Raw genomic sequence first — 19626 nt, forward strand, 5'->3', positions numbered from 1 at the left:
TAACTAAGCAAGCTAGCTGGTTCTCACAGTTCCATAGGGATTGTTCCTGTTTACACCTAAGTACTTAAACTTATTTATAATACTTACAAAAGAAAAGCATGAAGTAACAATTGATTTGATGCTGCAAAGTTGCAGGTATGCTGCCCAAGATACCCCCTTCTGGCAAACTGAGGTCATTCTTGCTTTGTTGGATCTGGCACCAAACCCCTGGGAAGTTAGCCATGCTTTTGTTGTCAGATACATTATAAATAAGCAAATGTAGCTTTTAACAATGTGCAAACAGGAATTATTTCATGGTAAAAATATATTGATCCAATTACTGTTAACAATACTAGAACAGAAGCAAAATTTAAAAGGCAAGTTAGAACCAATAGTTGTTAATTACTGTTTCTCAAAATGGTTTTCAGTTCAGGTTTTCATGTTTATAATCACATTCTGTTGACATAGGCCAGAATGCCTATGTTCACAAGATTACTTTGGTTTCTTAAACAAGATTCTTTGAATATATTATAATTGACAGGGTTCCTGTGATACCATGATTCTGAAGACCATAATTTAGTATATTATGGACAGGTATTGACTGAGTTTATACAACATGCTAAATCATGTGGCTTATTTGATTTGAGTTAAATCTAGTTGAACCCACCATTACTATATTATCTGTTCCTAGCCAATTAAAATGCCAATTTATTCAGCAAACCACAGCAAGGTAAACCATGGTTAAAGATGTGTAAACAAGTACATTATGGCATGTTGCTCAGGAATATTTAAAGTTATTTTGGTTAATAAAAACTAATCTTTGTGTTTTGCAGTTATGATTGCATGGCCTTCTGTGGTATTATTTGCATAGATATTTCCACTGGGTTTTACTTTAACTATCTTTGATTGTCCCTAATCCTTATATAAGCTCAGCTCAAATGTTGGGCCATATCATTTCCCTTAGCAATAAGAGAAATTACATTATAATCTCTGAAGAGTATTGTTCTCCTGAGTGTTTTTATTTATCATTATTTTGGTTTATGAAATCCTGCTATATAGTCCTGAAGGAATTTCCCCAGGAGGAGGTAAAGACTCTAGTAAGTTGTATAGTACAAAAGGTAACTTCAAGTCAGTCTCAGATCCTGATTAGTTCACGAATTCATTCATTTAGTTTTCTTGCCAGGAATACAAAAATGTACCTTTATTGTTTTCCTTTTTTTGCCTTCCTAGTCTAGATGACATCTGTGTATTCGCTGGTTTCCCAAACAAGACCAATTACATTATGTTTAATTTCTAACTCCAGACAAACTTGACAGATATTACTGCCTGCTGAGGCCAATTTATCAGGGGTTGGAATTAGTCACATGTAAAGTATTCTGCTCTGATAACAGAGATTAACAGAACAGTCAATAATAAAATATGGAACAGGATGAGCATTTGTTTACTAGTTTGCTTTCCTAACATTATTGAATATGTCTGTAACTCAATACATACTTATAGACACTTAATATGTAAATACAAAGACACTGATAGAAGACAATATTTGTAGCTCAGGGTTGAACTACCAGCACTGATGATGTTACCTGGTTTGGTAATGAAATGTATGCAAGAAAACCACCAAACTCAGCACCAAGGACTCTACACAATGAAGACAGATAATATTTCTGAGAAGCAGGCATCTAATAGGAATGAGAGGAGACAATTAAGAAGCCCTACATCCACATATTTTGATAACCATTGTTTCCCATACTGGTTGTTATTAGCCTTCGAGAATATCATTGTTCTAGTGTCTATTCACAATAATCGGGTAATTTGGATTTCCTTGGCCCAGGAATTTTGCAACATGAAAAAAGATGAACTTTAAATTGTTTGCTTGCATCCACCTAACCAACTGCACAATATAATTTTACAAAAACGTTTAAATTGGTTGATCAAAGTCATGCCGAGTGTACATCATTCAACTAGGACGGCTTCCCCACCTCCAGATACTAGTAAGATTCGGGAATGATGGAGTTGCTCTCCTATCCATCTAAAAAGGTACAGAAGTGAGATGAGGCTTAATTACCAAGATTGCAAAAATCTATGTACTTTGGTCACTTTATATTGGAACAAAAGTACTTAATCACCATGCTGTAAGGCCCAGCATTTCCTGAGAACTACAATGAAAATCTTTCATAGCGTTTTTATTTGAACCCCTTTTTGAATCAATGCTTGATTACGCTGCGAGCGTTCCTATAGTAACCGTGCCGTATTCTGCAGTTGCCTGGACACATGAAGCAACAAATACGCATGCGCAACAAGCCCTTTTTTCGTCCGTTTAGGCCAGGGGTAGGCAACCTCGGCTCTTTTATGACTCATGGACTTCAACTCCCAGAATTCCTGAGTCAGCATAGCATAGCTGACTCAGGAATTCTGGGAGTTGAAGTCCATGAGTCATAAAAGAGCCGAGGTTGCCTACCCGTGGTCTAGGCAAGCGCTGATTCTCCCTTTTGATCGGTCTGGCGCTGTTTCTCTATGGTTTGTATGGATCATAGTTTCGCGTCAAGGAAAGAGTGTCCGTGACGCGCGGAGCTGAATCATGGCGGCGGTCGATATAAGAGGTATTGGAGGGGAATAGCATTTGGTAGTTGTAGCTGCCTGGTGCTTAGGTATAAACAGGAATGATCCCTACGGAACTGGGAGGACCAGCTTTTGATTGCTTAGTTACTTATTTATTTTAGTATTTTTCTAAAGCACATTTTCCTGGGCTATTGTCCACTTCCATCAGAGGCATGGAGTATTTTCATGAGCCGCATCGACACGGGAAGCCACAAAACCAACTCCTCGCTGCTATTCCGTGATCGTAGGCTGTTCTATTTAAAAAAAATCGAAGAACCAGGATAGTTTCTTTACCGGAAGGGCTTCAGATGTTCAGATCCATTCAGATTTCTTTCCGATTTCAAGTTAATCTCTAGCTTTGAGGAGGGGGAGAAACCATAATAGTCGTGCATTCTGACTAATATTGGTCAGCAAAACTGTATAAAGAAGTCTGTATAATATTAGTTTTCTTCTGAACAAATGACATGTTGGTTTGATTTGTTGATTGCAATGTGGAAATGGTATTTATATTTTCTACTCTGTGGAAATTAGATTAAGATTGCACATAAATCAAATTGAATAAATTCAGATTATATAATACTGAGTTCAACTAATGATTCAAATGTTTGTGCTTTGAAGTTCAATTTCAAGAGCTACTTAGAAGGGTGAGGGATACACAGCAGATGTAAGGTCAGAGAACAGCAAAACTTGCTACAATTGTTTTATTTTTTTTAAAGTTTGTTAGATGTTAATGAAACATGTATACAGTAGTAGTATTGTCATACTATTTATATACTGTTACATTTCTCCTGAATAATCAAGTTTCTTACATAGTTGCAAAATTTTGTGTAATGGCCAATTAAGATAATTGGTTCACTTTCTTGGATGCACCTATATCTGTTCTATATCATGTTTAACTTTTACATGCATTGAAACTGATAAGGATAAAATTGTTATAACCTTAGGAAGATAGAAAGATTTTATTAATTTATGTTATATATTGTCAGACAACAATGGATTCAAGGATAATATGTGCAGGGGCCTTTAATGTAACATGTTATGTTTCTAGAGTATTTCTATATTTTTGAGCAGGTGACCATATTAAAACAGCTGCTGCTGAGCTAATTATGCTATACCATTGAGAATCCAAATTTCCTCAAATGGCCACTGATATAAACAAATGTAAATAAAAATAAAGTATACATTAAAACTAATAACAAACCTATAGGATTTTCCCCATTGAATGGTTGCCAGTAAGGAAAAATAATTTAGTAATTAAGCTTTTGTGGTTGCTGCTTTCTCTTTGTATTAATATGTTTCTCCCTTATCTTTCACATATGAAAATAAATCTCAGTCAATTGCATTTTAAAATTTGTTTTTATTTCAAGGTGATTGCTGTTGGTTGGCAGAAAGATAGGATTTTAAGCAAAGTACATTAACTGCTGTTTTATTGTGTTAGGGATTAATATTTGTACATTCTTAGCTTGCTAGAGTAGATACATTGATAAGAATTGATCAGTTGTCTGGTCATTGATATTTGCAAAAAAAATGGATCAATCTAGTTTCTGATTTGGGTCACACACATTGCATCACAGTGTGAGTGTGTGTTTTGACAAAGCCATAATTGGTTATTATAGCATGTTAAAAAAACCAATCATGTGTTTTAATACAATATCTAAGCCTGAATGTATTTTTAAATCTGACTCCACGGTTTTCATGAAGAAAAATGTATGAAATAGTGTATATATGAATCAGGTCACTATAGTTTCTTCAGACTATTATTTAAAAAACCATGGTTAGATTATTAGATAAAAATCAGCTTTTGTATTTTTCTTGCTGATTCATTTATTCTGAAGAGTTTTGTTTGTTTTTTGTTGCTTGCTTCTACAATCATGAAAGTGTCCACTATGCATTGTATTATGTTTGAAATACCCAAGTGCTCAAGATTCTTTATGAACCAAAAAGAAGAAATGATTTTAAAAAGAATGGACAGAACAGTCTGAGAATCAAAGCATACTCACAATCAAGGCATCTGTCAAACTTAGACTCTACCAATATAAAGAAAAAATTCTTCCAGTTTTGTAGCAGTGAAAAGGGCAAGAAAGTCAGTTGATCAGATCACTCACTATTAACAGATACTACACAAAAACTATAGTTACAGAATAGACAGACCTTTAGGTCTGGAAAGAACAAACCCCATATTTCTGATAAATTCCAAGATCAAGCAAACTAGAATTAATATTAAGTTAGAGTTTTTTTGGTAATTTAGTGCAAGTCATAAATTTAGAGTTCAGAAATAATCCAAAGCAATCCTTAAAGAAAAAGCACCTGACATTCATTGGTTAGTATTAAAAGGATCTGAATTTCTCTTTCAGAATACAAATCAGCCTTCTGTTCAGTAGAATGAGGCCCAAACAGACCTGGAGGAGAGCATCTACTCCAGAGCAATGACAGAAAAGGAATGTCTCTGGGTTCCCACAAGATGTCATTGATATTGGAAACCAAAGCATGCCCATCCTGTTAGATCTTAAAGGATAAAAGACATAATTATTGAAGGAGGTTCCCTTGAACATCCATGCCCTGATCCTTCAAGAACTTTATAGACAACAAATAGTACCTTGAATTGTACCCAGGAACTCAACTACAGGTAGTTCTTGACTTATGACCAGTTGATTAGTGACCATTTGAAGTCATGGTGGACTTAGGAAAGGAGTACTTATGACTTAGATTCAAAGTTTCTACAGTTCTGCTGTCACATGACTGCAAGTTGGGAACTTAGTAGCCAGGCCACATTTATCCATGGTCACATTTTTACAATGGCTTTGCCAAAAGCCCATTGTTTGTTTTCAGTTTTCAGCAAAACTGGCCAAAAGCAAAACATGGGTTTACTTAATGACCACGACAAAAAAGGTCATTAAACCATCACTTAATCCATAATGGGCAGACTACTTGAGTAACCATTATGGCTCATGAAAAAGCGATGTCACATAAGTGTATCGTTTACTAAATAAATGTCAGTGGAGGTTTCTGTTAAGCCAGGGGTCTTCAAACGCCCTTTTATGACTTGTGGATTTCAACTCCCAGAATTCCTCAGAAGTCCACAAGTCATAAAAGGGCCAAGTTTGAAGACTCCTGTGTTAAACTGTCCTATCTTGGATGCTTCTGTAATGTTTATTTTAATTATTTTTAAGAAGTAATTTACTCCAGTGGGGAAAAAAATCTGTTTCATAGAAAGGAATGGAGATGTATTTACTTATGACTGTGTATTGTCTTCCAAGAGCTAGAGAGCAGCATATGTATTATTCATAGACCTATTTATGCTGCATTAAGCATGGCTTCCCAGCCATCTGGGTTTTGCTTTCTAAAAGATTTCTGAAGCAGTATATGCATATTTTATGCTACTATATATCACAGCTTAGATTGGATTTCAGGTTGATTCAAAGCTTCAATTTCAAAACTCTGCTGTAGAATAATTACTATGAGAATCCTGGGTTTAATAATAATGCTAAAATATATTTCTTATATTGAATTGGAACACTTCTGTATTCCCTTTTTCTATATATATTAAGAGTATTTTTTTCACTGAAAAATCACAGATATTTTTTAGATTTAAAATGGCCTTAAGTATCATGTACTTTTTCTTTAATTTTACTTTTATATTGCAGTTGCCCCGAGATATGTTATGCTACTAGACTATAATAATGCAGTACTTCTTTTTAATTTTACTGCCAATATGTAACATTTTTGAGGAATACCATGTTATTTGAAGCTTCCAAAGAGCTTGGTGGAACTGAACAAATATAACAACAGAAATTTGAACTCTGGTGCTGGAGAAGACTCCTGCAAGTCCCTTGGACTGCCAGGTGATCAAACCGGTCAGTCCTAGAGGAGATCAACCCTGACTGCTCTTTAGAAGGCCAGATCCTGAAGCTAAAACTGAAATACTTTGGCCACCTAATGAGAAGGAAGGACTCACTGGAGAAGAGCCTAATGCTGGGAAAGATTGAGGGCAAGAGAAAAAGGGGACGACAGAGAATGAGGTGGCTGGATGGAGTCACTGAAGCAGTAGGCGTGAGCTTAAATGGACTCCAGAAGATGGTAGAGGACAGGAAGGCCTGGAGGAACGTTGTCCATAGGGTCGCGATGGGTCAGACACGACTTCGCAGCTAACAACAAACAACAGAAATATGAAGGAGGGAAGGAGACCCAGTTTACATTCTGGAATCATTTGAAGCCCCTGAAACATAACTTATATAAAATGGTGCCAGCCACCTACATTTAATTTTGATCACCCCACTTCTTCCCTTCTTGTATTCTTTTGTTCCTATCAGTAATACTGCTTAGCATCTTGTAAATGTTTCAAATTGCCTGGTTATTTGTAGCTATGATATATCAGGATGACTTGGTGAAGACACCATTGTATAAAGAGCACTCCTGCTACAAAATACTAAGCATCCTTTTTTCAAAACAGATTTCCTCCTTGAAGTAGCAGAGTATGATGGAGTAGGACTCATATTCGACTGAGTTTTGCAGCGTTCAAGAAAGATATATTTCCTGAATATAGAGGCTACATTATGTAAAAAGACTGTCTTTTATCCAGGCAGTTTCAATAGGTTATTCTGAATTTAGGTATTATAAGAAAAGAAAGAAAATCTGTCTAAACAATGGTCAAATTTATAAATCTTTATTGCGTTCACTACTCCCATCATTTTTATAAGCTAAAATTTCCAGTGCCACATTTCTTATCTTATTATCTTGCTATGGCACCCTTTTGGACATAGAAACCACTAGAGTGAAATAATATTCTAAATGTATTGGTATAGGTCAGGGGTAGGCAACCTCGGCTCTTTTATGACTCTGGGAGTTGAAGTCCATGAGTCATAAAAGAGCCGAGGTTGCCTACCCCTGGTATAGATGATGGAGTGGTAGTGTGGCTTTGAATTTGTTTTCTTTCCTCAAATATTTCTGCACTGATGTTATTTATCACTTCGATGCATTGTTTATTTTTTACTTCCATAGAACTCAAGACCACAAGTACAAGTTGTAGTATTTGTAGTATTTTCCCTTTAAGGAAAAGGTGGAAGAGTCAGGATCAGAAAAAGGAAAGAAGGCGAGGTTGTCAGAATACAAGCTAACTTGAGGGCTAATCCACATGGTGCCCCATTTCCATCTGTCCTGTTTGCCATTGTTCACTCCCTAGAGACTAAAATGGACAATTTGAAATTTGAGAGGGCCCTGAACAAGGAGTATATTATATTGGAGGTGGTGACCCTTTGAGAGCTGTATGCAATGAAATTTCATTTTGATGTATGCTGATTGGTCTACATTCAAAGTGACAATAAAGTTATTATTATCATTATTTGTGTCAGGTATGCTTGACCTCAGCAAGTTTCTATATTGTCTGCTTTGGGGCCAAAACAAAAATGTACAATGATAGCTTAAATATTTTACTTTAAATATACAGTATTATTTAAAGATGCTTCAGTGAGCAGATTATGGATCCTCAGCTTACATTAAAGAGAGAACTTACTGTGTTATTGTTAGACTAGTGCAGGGGTCTTCAAACTTGGCCCTTTTATGACTTGTGGACTTCAACTCCCAGAATTCCTCAGCCAGCGTGCCTGGCTGAGGAATTCTGGGAGTTGAAGTCCACAAGTCATAAAAGGGCCAAGTTTGAAGACCCCTGGACTAGTGTCATTAATTTGTAAGTTTATGTACTGGATATCTCAGGTTGGTTAAACTTTTTTTTTTACAGTCATTCATTTTCTGAACACGAAGTATGTTTTTCTCTTTTCTTCTTTTACTTTGCTTCTCCCTTGCTCATTATTCCACTTTTGCAGATAATCTGCTGGGAATTTCCTGGGTTGATAGTTCATGGATTCCAATATTAAACAGTGGGAGTGTATTGGACTATTTCTCAGAGCGTAGTAATCCATTCTATGATCGAACGTGCAACAATGAAATGGTCAAAATGCAAAGGCTAACCTTGGACCACTTGAAGTAAGTTGATGTAATATTATTAGCCTTTTAGCTTTCAGGAAGAAATGATGTCATAATATCAACTAAGATGTTAAGAAACTTTACTGGCCAGAGATTAGAGGACAAATAATTAAGCCGTATTGTGCCAAATCTAAACTTCTGTTTTTGTTTGTAATTAATTTGTCTGTATTTGATAAATTGTTTTCTGCTCATAGCAAAATTGGAAGGCTGGGTCCACCTCTAGATTGTCAGAATTGAACTCCTGGCTGTGGGCAGAGTTAGCCTGCAATACAGATAGCCCTCGACTTACCACAGTTCATTTATTGATGGTTTGAAGTTATAATGGCACTGAAAAAAGTTACTTATAATTGTTTTTCACGCATACGACCGTTACAACGTCCTTATGGTCACGTGATCAAAATTCAGATGCTTGGCAACTGGTTCATAATTACGACCATTGCAGTGTCATGTGATCACCTTTTGCAACCTTCTGACAAGCAAAATCAATGGGGAAGCCAGATTCATTCAACAAGCTTGCTACTAGCTGAACAACTGCAGTAATTCATTCAACAACTGTGGCAAGAAAGGTCATACAATGGGACAAAACTCATATAACAATTGGCTTGCTTAACAACAGATTTTGGATTCAATTGTGGTCCTAAGTCATGGACTGCCTGTAGTGCACTCTAAGCACTGCTCCACCAGAGTTGTTTTTATGACAATAAGCTGCTTAGAGTTTCCTTTAGGCAAGATGCATAGCACATGTTTAATCATTAAATAAATATTTTGACATTAACTAAACTTGATTCAGAATACCTTCTTAGCCAAAACTGAAAACAAAACCAACAGTGTTGATAACCATTGTTGTTGCTGAAGTTTGAGTGTGAGGCAGACATCTCTAATATGAGACAGCCCTTTTGTAAACAGGGCAAATCCCTAAAGCAGCCAAATTGCTATTTATTCAGAAAGTTTGAGGAAGGACCTAGGATTTAATTTATTTATTGGGCGAGATTTCAGAGTGCTGTTAGATGGACTCTTTCTTCATATCTATGGCTTTCTAATTCTTTGTAGTAGATCTGCTTATGTAACCTTCTTTGTCTGTCTGTGACTGGAGTGAGGAGAGTCTTTAATCATTGCTCCAGTAGAAAATTTTGACTGCTGCCTAGTCTTACTAGATGTTTCTACTGGAAACTACGAAAAAAGGGATTACTTAGAAAAAACATTTTTATTAGGCTAAAACTAACATATACTATTCCTTTTTTGCATTGGAAAGGATGCTTTCTGGAGTACCATTTTCTCATTAGTAAACAGGTATTTAGGACCTTCCCGGGTCTTTTATGTTTGCTGCTATTATTTTTACTCCTTTAATTTGCTCCCTGCTAAAGCTGCTAATTTCTTTTTTGTACATTCTGAAACTTCTTAATTGAGTCTTTTTTTCATTTTTCCAATTATACTTGAGATTTTTGAATAGCGTTATGGTTTCTGTTTCCTGATACTAAAGATTAAGGCCACTAATTTAAATCAATATGCTTTTAAATCGTTGTTTTTTTACCTATTTAGGTGCCAGGGGTGGGTGGGAAGAAGACCACCAGTCAGTAAATTTATTAAAGCTGTATTAATATAAAACTCCACTGTTTATCAAGAGGTATTGGGGGGGGGAAAGAAGAAATTACTCACCGCTTAATGAGTTTTAGATTACCTCTTTTTAAAAAGGGACCATTCTTTTTTCCTCTACACTTAAGATAGCTTACAGTTTTAGTTTTTATACTGTCTGTGATTGTTTTCTGCCTCTAGATTTAGCTCTGTCCTTTTATCTTTCAGTCAAATGGTTGGAGTAGAATACATTCTTCTACATGCTCAAGAGCCAATCCTTTTCATCATCCGTAAGCAGCAAAGACAGAACCCAACACAAGGTAAGGATGTAGACAGCTGCCCTATTTAGAACGTAGAGCGTAACCTATGACCAGCCTTTCCCAGTTTGCATGTTCTTCAGACAGACCAATTCCAAGATGATTATTTTTTAATCAATGGCCAGGCTGGCTGGAGAATTCGGGGGGGGGGGGCTGAAATCCAAATATCTGGATATTGTGGAATCTTGCCATTGATACAGATTTTCTCTGTGCAGGCATACTACTTCCACAGGGAGAGGTGGACTATGTGTCCCCTTTCATTTTGCATGGAGCACTGAGTTCCACAATGACCTAAATTGCCTCTTTCAGTTCTGTGATTCTGTAAACCTAAAATAGTATTGTACGTTATTCTCCAGTGCTCCCATCTTGCCTCACACCTCTACCTATTTATTTGTCTGGACAAGCTTCGTAGGTTCTAATAAAATACACTCCTATGTAAGGTTTTTACATTTAGCCTCACAATTGCCCCAGCGTTACTCAGGAATTTAAAAGAGCCAAAGGAACTCCTGAGCCGAGTTTTCAGCAAGCAAACGACTTTTATTTTGATCAAAATAGAGTTGGGTGGCCACATCTCTCTTCGTGGCTGGTGGAGAGATGAAGGCAACAACTAGGAAAGATGTCTTCCATCTTTTACACCTTTCCAGAACAAAGAGATCTGGTCTTGGTACTAGGAACCAAAAGGTACATAAAAACAATTCCTAGATGATGACTCATACACAACAACCCAGGCTCCACTATAGCTCCTTTCCCCCCCTTCCCTCACCATGCTCTTTTCATGTAAGCAATCCCCTGTACCTAAACATTTATGTACCTAAGCATGAAACAATCCCCTGTACCTAAACATCATGTACCTAAGCATGAAACATTTGCTTTTATATAGCTAATAGCAACCATAAGCATAATATACTAATATCAACCATAAGCATAATAAAATCTCTTCACCTATTTTTAGCAAGGAAGTTCAATAGAAGAAGAAATAGAACCAGAAACAATGCTATTCATTCTGATAATTTGTATTGTTATGTCTCCTGTTTAAATGTTGTTTAATTTTTTTAAAAAAACAAAACAAAACTGGGGCCCTCTAAAAGCGTTAGATTTCCATTACCTCCTTCTATCTAACCCAATTTGAAATAATAGTATTTGCTGTGAAGGACATGTAGACAGTGTTGGAAGCTGTCTTTGACACTAACTTTATTTTTTTTGCAACAATAAGGGAATGCCCTCTTGTGGTAAAATGCAATATGGGAAACAAAATGTGTTTTGTCTTCAAGAAGATTTCTTTTGGGGGCCACACTGGTTTCTTCTTATGGTTAGGACATTATCTGATGTAATTATAGTTTAAGATTTTTATCTGACCATGTTTGTTCAATCTTTCTGCATTTTAAATATCTATCACTATTACTTTTGAAGTGCAAGACCAATTATTTCTGCATCTGATTAGTGAAAGCAAAATTTGGAGAATTTATATATTACTGTTTTATTACACTGAAGTAGTTTTAAATGCATGCCCGTAAAAAGAAAGGCTACTGAGGATGTAGGCGTTAACTATTCTTGTAAACTAGCTTTATTTCAATTTTGTTACGGTTTTATACACTTTTATTAATTAAGCAATTGCACTTACTGTATATCTAGAATGGATTGGTTGACTAATGCTATGCTTCTTTCAAAGTTATCCCATTGGCTGATTATTACATTATTGCTGGAGTAATTTATCAGGCACCTGACTTGGGGTCAGTTGTAAACTCAAGAGTGGTAAGTTTCTGTGACACTTGTTTTATTAGAATAAAAGAAATGCCCATAAACATTTAGTTTGGTTTCTAGTCCTTTGTAACCTTCTGAAAGTTTTGTTTTTCTGGAAAAATATATTTTCTATAAAAATGTAACCACGGGGAGAAAAATGAATTTTTTGAATTATATTAGACTATATACTAATACCGTACATAAGATAGAAAACTGTCTCTGCCAAGATTTATCTTTGGTATTTCTCCCATAAAAAGGACACTGTCACTTAAATCAGGAGTCCCCAAACTCTGGGCCACGAGCCACTGCTGGGCCATGGCAGATTTGGAACAGGGCTGTGTGAGTGGCTTGTGAGTGGGCACGCACGTGCAGCTCCACTCATGTGAGTGGCCAGCACTTGTGTTTGGGTGTGCAGCTCCATTCACGCGAGCAGCGGGCTCTTGCGAGTGGAGTTTCGCAAGTGTCTGCTGCTCACGCAAGTGGAGCTGCGCTCATGAACGGCTGACAGTTGTGCTCGCACGCGCTCCAGTCACGCGAGCGGTGGGTGCTCGCACATGTGCTCCACCTACCAGTCACACAGACCTATCCCCCCAGGGGCCGGGCTGCCAAGCTGAAAAGGTTGGGGAGGCTGCTGGCTTAAATAGTTGTTCTGAACCAGCCCTTCTGGCCTTGTAGTAAGGCAAACCCCTTTTTAGAAAGAAGAGACTGGAGAGCATCCAAGGCTAAAAGGCATCTGCCAAGATTTAATTACGCAGTTAACAAAAACACTAGAGCTTGTCTTCTCAAGCGGAAAAGTTGCTTTCAGCAACCAGCCCCTCCCCAAACACTCCTTTTATAGAGAGCTCAGGGCGTGGTCTCCCTGTGCCTCCTCCCGAGGAGTCCCATAGCCTTTCTTTGTTTGTTCCTGCTCGACTGCCTCCTGCGTCGGGCGTCCTTGAACAGGGCCAGCTGTGGGTCATCATCCTCCGCACTCTCGGGCTCACGCAGCTGAGAAGAGGTCCCCGGCTGAGGATTCTGCAAAGCCTCCCAACCATCATCAGCCGGTTCGTCTCCCTCCTCCCCCTCATCTGAGTCCTCCGATACGTCGGAGCCGGCTGTCGGACCCACAGGCTGGCCCTGAGTCACAACAATAGTTTTCTCAAGGGTAGCTATTTGCCTAATCACAGAAGGATTGCTGAAGATGATCTATTTGTGAAATAGCTGAAATCTGTACTTCTGACTAATGTGTGGTCTTGCTCAGGCTCTCTCTGGAAATATTGGCCTGCTTCACAGGCTATATGCCTTCAAGTCCTTTCTTTTAAATATTGTCATCTAATGAGACCGAGGAAGTGAGCTTTTTCTGCAGTAGCCTATGAAACATCATTTCCCCTGGGATCTGGCAGGCTCCCCTCCTTTTAGCCTTCCGGAAGATTGTGAAGGTTTGGCTTTTTCCCATAGACACTGGGTCAGTGTGAGTTTGGATCATGAGTATTATATGGTTGAGTGGATTTGAGATTGTGGATCAGGCACCTGGCTTCTTTGTCTTTAATTGTATTACTTCAGTGAATCACCTAAAGTTGTGTTTTATATGATGGCTGGCCATATACATCTTTTAAAAATATCAGTGTAATCAGATTGCCTTTATTTCATCGATCCTTCCAGAGACGATTGCTGGAGGCTGCATGTTATATCTAATCAGAGTCATAATGAGCGCATTCACCTATTTGTCTGATAACATTTCCCCCCCCCCCACACACACACACTTTTCTTTCTGGTATCTTTTTTCCTCATGTCTTTTAGCATCATGCTGCAGGGATGGTTAGATAGGTCTTGTCAGAGGTCTGTACTGAGCTCCGGTATTGCATTGGGGCTTTAAAACTAGATCAGAGATCATATAATATTAGTCTGAGGACAGATGATCATTCCTACTTTATCTCATGTCTGGTAGGAAGGTTAGGATATTGCTCTCCCTGCTCCTTTTAGTCTCCATATATTGACTCGCCCAACTTCCATCCTCATTTGTAGCGACATCATGGGAAATTGTATCAGAACAAAGCTTTAGAGTATTGAGCTATGTGTGAAAAATATATGTTGTGAATGGGCCCATTGGGCTGGCTGAAGTACTGTACCAAGCGAGAAATCACATATATTTGCTTACAAATTTATATTGTCCAGCTCACTGCCGTACACGGAATCCAGTCGGCTTTTGAGGAAGCTATGTCTTATTGTCGCTATCACCCCTCCAAAGGTTATTGGTGGCATTTCAAAGATCAAGAGGAACGAGGTAAGAGACCTGGGACTTAAGATTTCAAAATTTATCCTTCCCTTTTCCTTAGGAATGTTGTGATTGGTCTTGGTCCGTATACTTCAGTGAAATTCAGTTAATGTTACTGTCACTTTATATTTGTAAACAATAGAATGCAGAATGAGTAAAGTATCCCAGGAAGTGTCACTGTGTTCTTCATTGCATTTTTCCCATTTGGTCGCAGATTCTGGGTTTTGGGCACCATGCTTGCCTAGATCACATAGCAAAACTTATCAGTCTGCGTGGGGGAAGGGGAGAATTATTATTTTTTTTGGCTGGGTTGTCCACAGAGCCTAATAAGGTGTGAAAGGAAGTGTCTGTCTTAATTAAGATCACCCAGCTGGTTTCTATGCTTAAGGTTGGTTTAGAACTTGGGCCTCCCTGCTTCTAATCCAACACCTTAATTACTAAGTGACTTTGGCTCTCATTCCAGAAATATTGCATATCAGTACAATATTTCTGTGTATGGCGGCAGGTCCTTCCATTAGTACTTAACTGTTGTAAAATGTATTCTCAGTTACCCAGAGCTGGCAAAATCAGAATGATCATTTTCTGCCGCCATATTATTATTTTTTTCCTGTAGCCCCTAAGCAGTATATGTTGCAATGTGAATTGATCTATTTCACCTGAATTGCAGAATACCAAAAACATCCATCTGAGTTTCATTTCTAAATAACTAGAATTAGGTTTCTCCTTATAAATTATGATATCAAAAAGTTGATACACTTTCATTATGATCCCCAATAATTTTATTTTCAGATAAAGCCAAACCAAAAACAAAGAAGAAGGAGGAACCAAGCTCTATTTTCCAGAGGCAACGTGTGGATGCATTACTTCTAGATCTGAGACAGAAATTTCCCCCTAAGTTTGTGCAGGTAACAGTCAAATAGTAAACTACTGTTTGCTATAATGAGATACTTTGTCAAAACTGTTCAAGTCCTGCTCAGAGTTGGACTTTGGCTTTGCAGGTCATTTGAGTTTGACTGATGCTCAATCTAGTATGAAAAGAGTTTGAGACTGTTGGTCCCAAAGAATTGGATGGGATCTTCAGGCTGTGGACAAGAGATGATTTATGAAAGATAATGTGTTTCTTCTGGTTCTTAAATGTGTGTGTGGGGGGAGGTGTTTCTTTTCCCTCAGCAAACAAACAAAAAAACACCCCATTCCTGGACTCAACAATTCTGGAGAATATTCATCCTCTCCAACCTCAAAAGAAAAGGTTGTTGAGAAAACATTCAGTTTGCAATTCTAGAGGGACCTCAAGGAAATTATTATCTGGACCTTTTTCAGTTGAGCTTCAAACTAGGATGTGGTACTGAGATGACATTAATCACATTCATAGATGGCCTTATAGATGAATAGCATAGCAGAAAAATATTTCATAGAATTTTAGAGTTGAAAGGGATCTTAAAAATGATGTAATCTCCTAACTAATTTAAATCCTGTCAGATGCTCTAGGGGAATTGGTACTGAACAGGAAATTAGATGAACCCTAAGGTTCTTTCCAATTCTATAATAATACGAAACACTCTTTTGCTATGCCATCCATCTCAGATTATAATATTTTGAGTAGGCTTCCAGCAATGAGAACTCGTCACTTAATGTAATAGCCCGTTCCACTGGCTGCTAGCTTGTATAATTAGAAAGTTTTGCCTGACATTTATCCTAAATTGACTTCATTGTAATTTTAACTTAACTAGTTCTGGTCCTGCTTCTTGGGCAATGTATATTAAATCCATTTTCTATGTGACAATCATTTGTGTGACTTGCTGTGTTAATCCTGAGTACAGTTATCTAGATAGATTACAACCAACATTTCTTATTCTCCATTTGGGCAATGTTTAGTAAGAGAATGCAATCTTATATCTATACCAGCATCCAAGATGTGCATTTTTGACGAATGACTCTCGGTTTTTCTCTCTTTGTTCACAGCAAAAATCTGGAGAAAAACCAGTCCCAGGTAAGAATTTAGTCCGTGTTTTTAAATGAGATCAAATCCAGCAAATATATATGATTAGTTTTTAGCCAGGCTCTTGAGAAGATACATTTTGTCCAAGTTGGTCATTATGCATATCATTTTATGCTAGTAGATTTTCTATCACTTGGATGCTGAAGAATTCCCAGTCTTCAATCTTTTTTCCCCCCCATGCCATCCGAAGTGCAGGAATTTATGATTTTCTCAAAGGAAAAGAAAATCTGTACGTAGCGATTCAAAAGCAGTCTTGTTATTTTGGCAATTTTGAACTGCAAGGGTGGCTTTAGGTAAAGGGAAGGTCACTTGAAAATGGGGGGGGGGGGGAAATAAGGGCTTTTTTTCTTCCCATAGCTGTCATTTCTGCATTGCTCTGCTAAATGAAATGGTTTGCTTTCCGATATAGGATAATGGAACTGTTCCTAGTACTTACTGGTAAAAATCGAGGTGATTCTTTCAGTGAAGTCTAGCACTAGGAAATATCTTATAGTACTGATAGTGAGACATGTAAGGCTATTGGAATTAGACTTTATGTGGTTTATTTTTTCCCCAGTGGATCAGATCAAGAAAGAATCAGAGCCAGCACCTGAAGCCATAAAACAAGAGGAGAAGGAAACTGCTAAGACCACACAACAAAGCACTGCTGCTAAAGGACCACCAGAGAAACGAATGAGATTACAGTGACAGAAGGGAAAATGACTTTTGTAACTAGTGAGGACTTGGTGAAGAAACGGAAGTAAATAAGTTAGCTATTTAAAAACGGGACAGTGAGCTGTGACCTTTCCAAAATTCCAGCACTTGCTGTTTTGTTTTTTTTTCCTTCTTCTTCCCATGTTACAAACTTGCAGTAACTTTCAGGATGGAATGACCTATTTTTGTGTTCAGGACCGAATTTTCCTTTGTGAATCTTTTTGAGGGACTTTTTAAGGCTCTGATATTTTCAAATTGTAATCTCATACTTTTTTTTATTAGTGTCTCGCTGTAGTCTGTAACATCTTTATCTTTCATAAACAGAGCTTGGCTCCATGGTTCTATCGGGTCTTTTCCAAGCAAGTGGGTTACAGCAGTTCAGAGGTAGTTCTATTTTGGAATTTTCACTTTCTCACGAAGATTAAATTCAAAGTGAGATAGAAGACCTTCTTTTCCACCACTTGGGTTATTGTATTGATCATTAGTGATTTTTTCCCCCCCTTTTCAGTTTATTCTTTGAACAGCTTACGCATTGGTGTGAAAAGAGATGCCCATGATTTTGATACTTGCTTAAATATTGAAGTACAATAGCCAGTAAATAAGAGTATAGTAATATTCCATAGGCTTAGCTTCTCTCAATTACTGTAATTTTTTTTAAAAAAATACAGGTTGAGGCTTTATATGTATAGAATATTATGAGGGAGTTATTATTCTCTGGTAGTTTCACCACACTAGCTAGGGACATCTCACTCACCTCCCTGCAGAGAAAAGCTGTGTAAAGTAATTGTCAATAAAATGACGTTATAATCTGTGATTTTTGTAAATATTTATTTGTTTTGAAGAGGAAACACTCAAGACAAGAATGTTGTTTTTTTTTTAAAAAGGATTTTTAACCTTTCTCCTTGGTTTTTCACAGTACATGTTGGTTTTTCCTTTTTTTTAATTCTAAAACTGTTTTGTCCGTTTGTACTTTTTTCCAGTCTACTTTTATATTATTCCACTGAAAAATAAAACAAAATATTTTAAATACCGTTTTCAAATTCACAGATATCTCATTTCCCTTTTCAATAAGCAAACTTATGTGATTCTCCCAGGCCTTGGGCATTGGATTATTGTTGAGCCCTGTTGTGGGTGATTTATAGTTGGGATTCTATTGGTGGCATTTTTCCTTATTCAAAATTGCTTTTATTTGTAAACCACCCTGAGTTGGGCAGATTTGGTATTTTGGTCAAATGAATCAATTAATAATATAAAAACAGATTGATAAAATTAGCATGAAATCAATAATAAAACCAATTAATACTTAAAAGCTAGATTTAAAAATATATCTGATATAGATTTTTGAAACCCCAAGAGAGCAGCAGCTAAGCAAATATTATCCAGGGAGCAACACAGAGAAAGGTACTTTTCCCCCAGACTAAAATGACTAGCCTCTGATAATGGAATGTCTTGAAAACAAGAATCTCTCTTGCAGACTTTAGCAACTAGATAGTTCATAACAAGATGGTTCAGAAGAATTCTTGAAATAGTAGTTTAAAGTTGTTTGGGTCTTTAAAAGTTGATAGCACAAATTACATTGTGTTTGATAGCCCAACCTCCTACTGGGACAAAGTGCAGTTTCTGAATACTTTTCAAGTTCAGCTCCACATAACATTCACTATACTAAATCAAGATGAGATGTCATCAAGATGTGTTTAGCCATAGCCAAATCTTAATGGCTGAAGAATGAACATAGTTGCCCTATCAAGCATATTTGTAAGAAAGGGCTCCTCTATTGCAATTGTTATTTACAAATCCTTTGACATTTAAAGCTACTCCCAAATGAGCTTGGTCTTTCAGGGAGAGTTGCACCTGTCTAAAATAGGGTGCTGCTGTTACTAGTAGTCCACGGTTTCTTGATCCCTTTTCTTCTCTCATTATTCATGAACAATCAGGCCTGCTCAAGCTGATTTATCTATAAAACTGAACTGGAAAGCCTCTAAGATTCTAATCAGCAGCCCTTGGGAAACAAAACCTTCAAAAGTAGACTTCTGGTTTGCTGCTGCGGCTGCTGCGGCTGCTGCGGCTGCTGCAGCTGCTTGGAAGGCAAGCTCCGTCTTCCATGTCCGATTTCGCATTGCTGGGGGACCCTGGAAAGGGTCGAAAATCACCCTGTAGGCATGACCAGGAAGGAGGAGATCCCCGCTTGATCACAGGAGGGCGGTAGCCCTTCCGCCCAATCCGGCGCAGCCCTCCAAACTGGTGGATGAAGGACCGGCCATAGAAATATGGCTCGTTACTAGGTTGCAGACAGCCGAAGTCAAATTTACCACCAGGCACCTACAAAGCAGCGCGGATGAGACTGGGTGAGATCTGAACCTCTCTGCAATGCTAACTATTTTTTTTACCTGTATAAGCTGCCCAAAGTATTTTCCCCCTGTAGAGAGGGAAGGGAAAATCTATCCCACCCTCTAAAAACAGTGGCGACTGACTATCCAGGGGAGTTTAAAACATTG

General features: G+C 37.6%; 1 protein-coding gene across 2 annotated transcripts; it reads left to right on the forward strand.

Moving 5' to 3' along the window:
• The first annotated feature begins 2533 nt into the window (after positions 1 to 2533).
• MED6 (mediator complex subunit 6) lies at positions 2534 to 17783 on the forward strand. Of its 2 annotated transcripts, XM_083358554.1 has the most exons (8): positions 2534 to 2579; positions 8397 to 8556; positions 10357 to 10448; positions 12115 to 12197; positions 14340 to 14448; positions 15229 to 15344; positions 16402 to 16429; positions 16995 to 17783. In XM_083358554.1, exons 1-8 carry the CDS (start codon positions 2558 to 2560, stop codon positions 17123 to 17125), a joined length of 741 nt encoding a protein of 246 aa, XP_083214680.1. In that variant the 5' UTR covers positions 2534 to 2557; the 3' UTR covers positions 17126 to 17783. The 2 variants fall into 2 exon arrangements, with proteins under 2 accessions (XP_083214680.1, XP_083214679.1); XM_083358553.1 differs by lacking the exon at positions 2534 to 2579 and having other exon boundaries at positions 8229 to 8556.
• Positions 17784 to 19626: the final 1843 nt, after the last annotated feature.

Source organism: Vipera ursinii (assembly GCF_947247035.1).
Source record: "Vipera ursinii genome assembly, chromosome: 1".
Classification (NCBI taxonomy): Eukaryota; Metazoa; Chordata; class Lepidosauria; order Squamata; family Viperidae; genus Vipera; species Vipera ursinii.

Coding starts and splice junctions, on each gene's coding strand:
- MED6 (XM_083358553.1), top strand. CDS start 8,336: ATGTTTTTCTCTTTTCTTCTTTTACTTTGCTTCTCCCTTGCTCATTAT. Junction 8,557..10,356: donor CTAACCTTGGACCACTTGAA/GTAAGTTGATGT, acceptor TTTATCTTTCAG/TCAAATGGTTGGAGTAGAAT. Junction 10,449..12,114: donor AAGACAGAACCCAACACAAG/GTAAGGATGTAG, acceptor CTTCTTTCAAAG/TTATCCCATTGGCTGATTAT.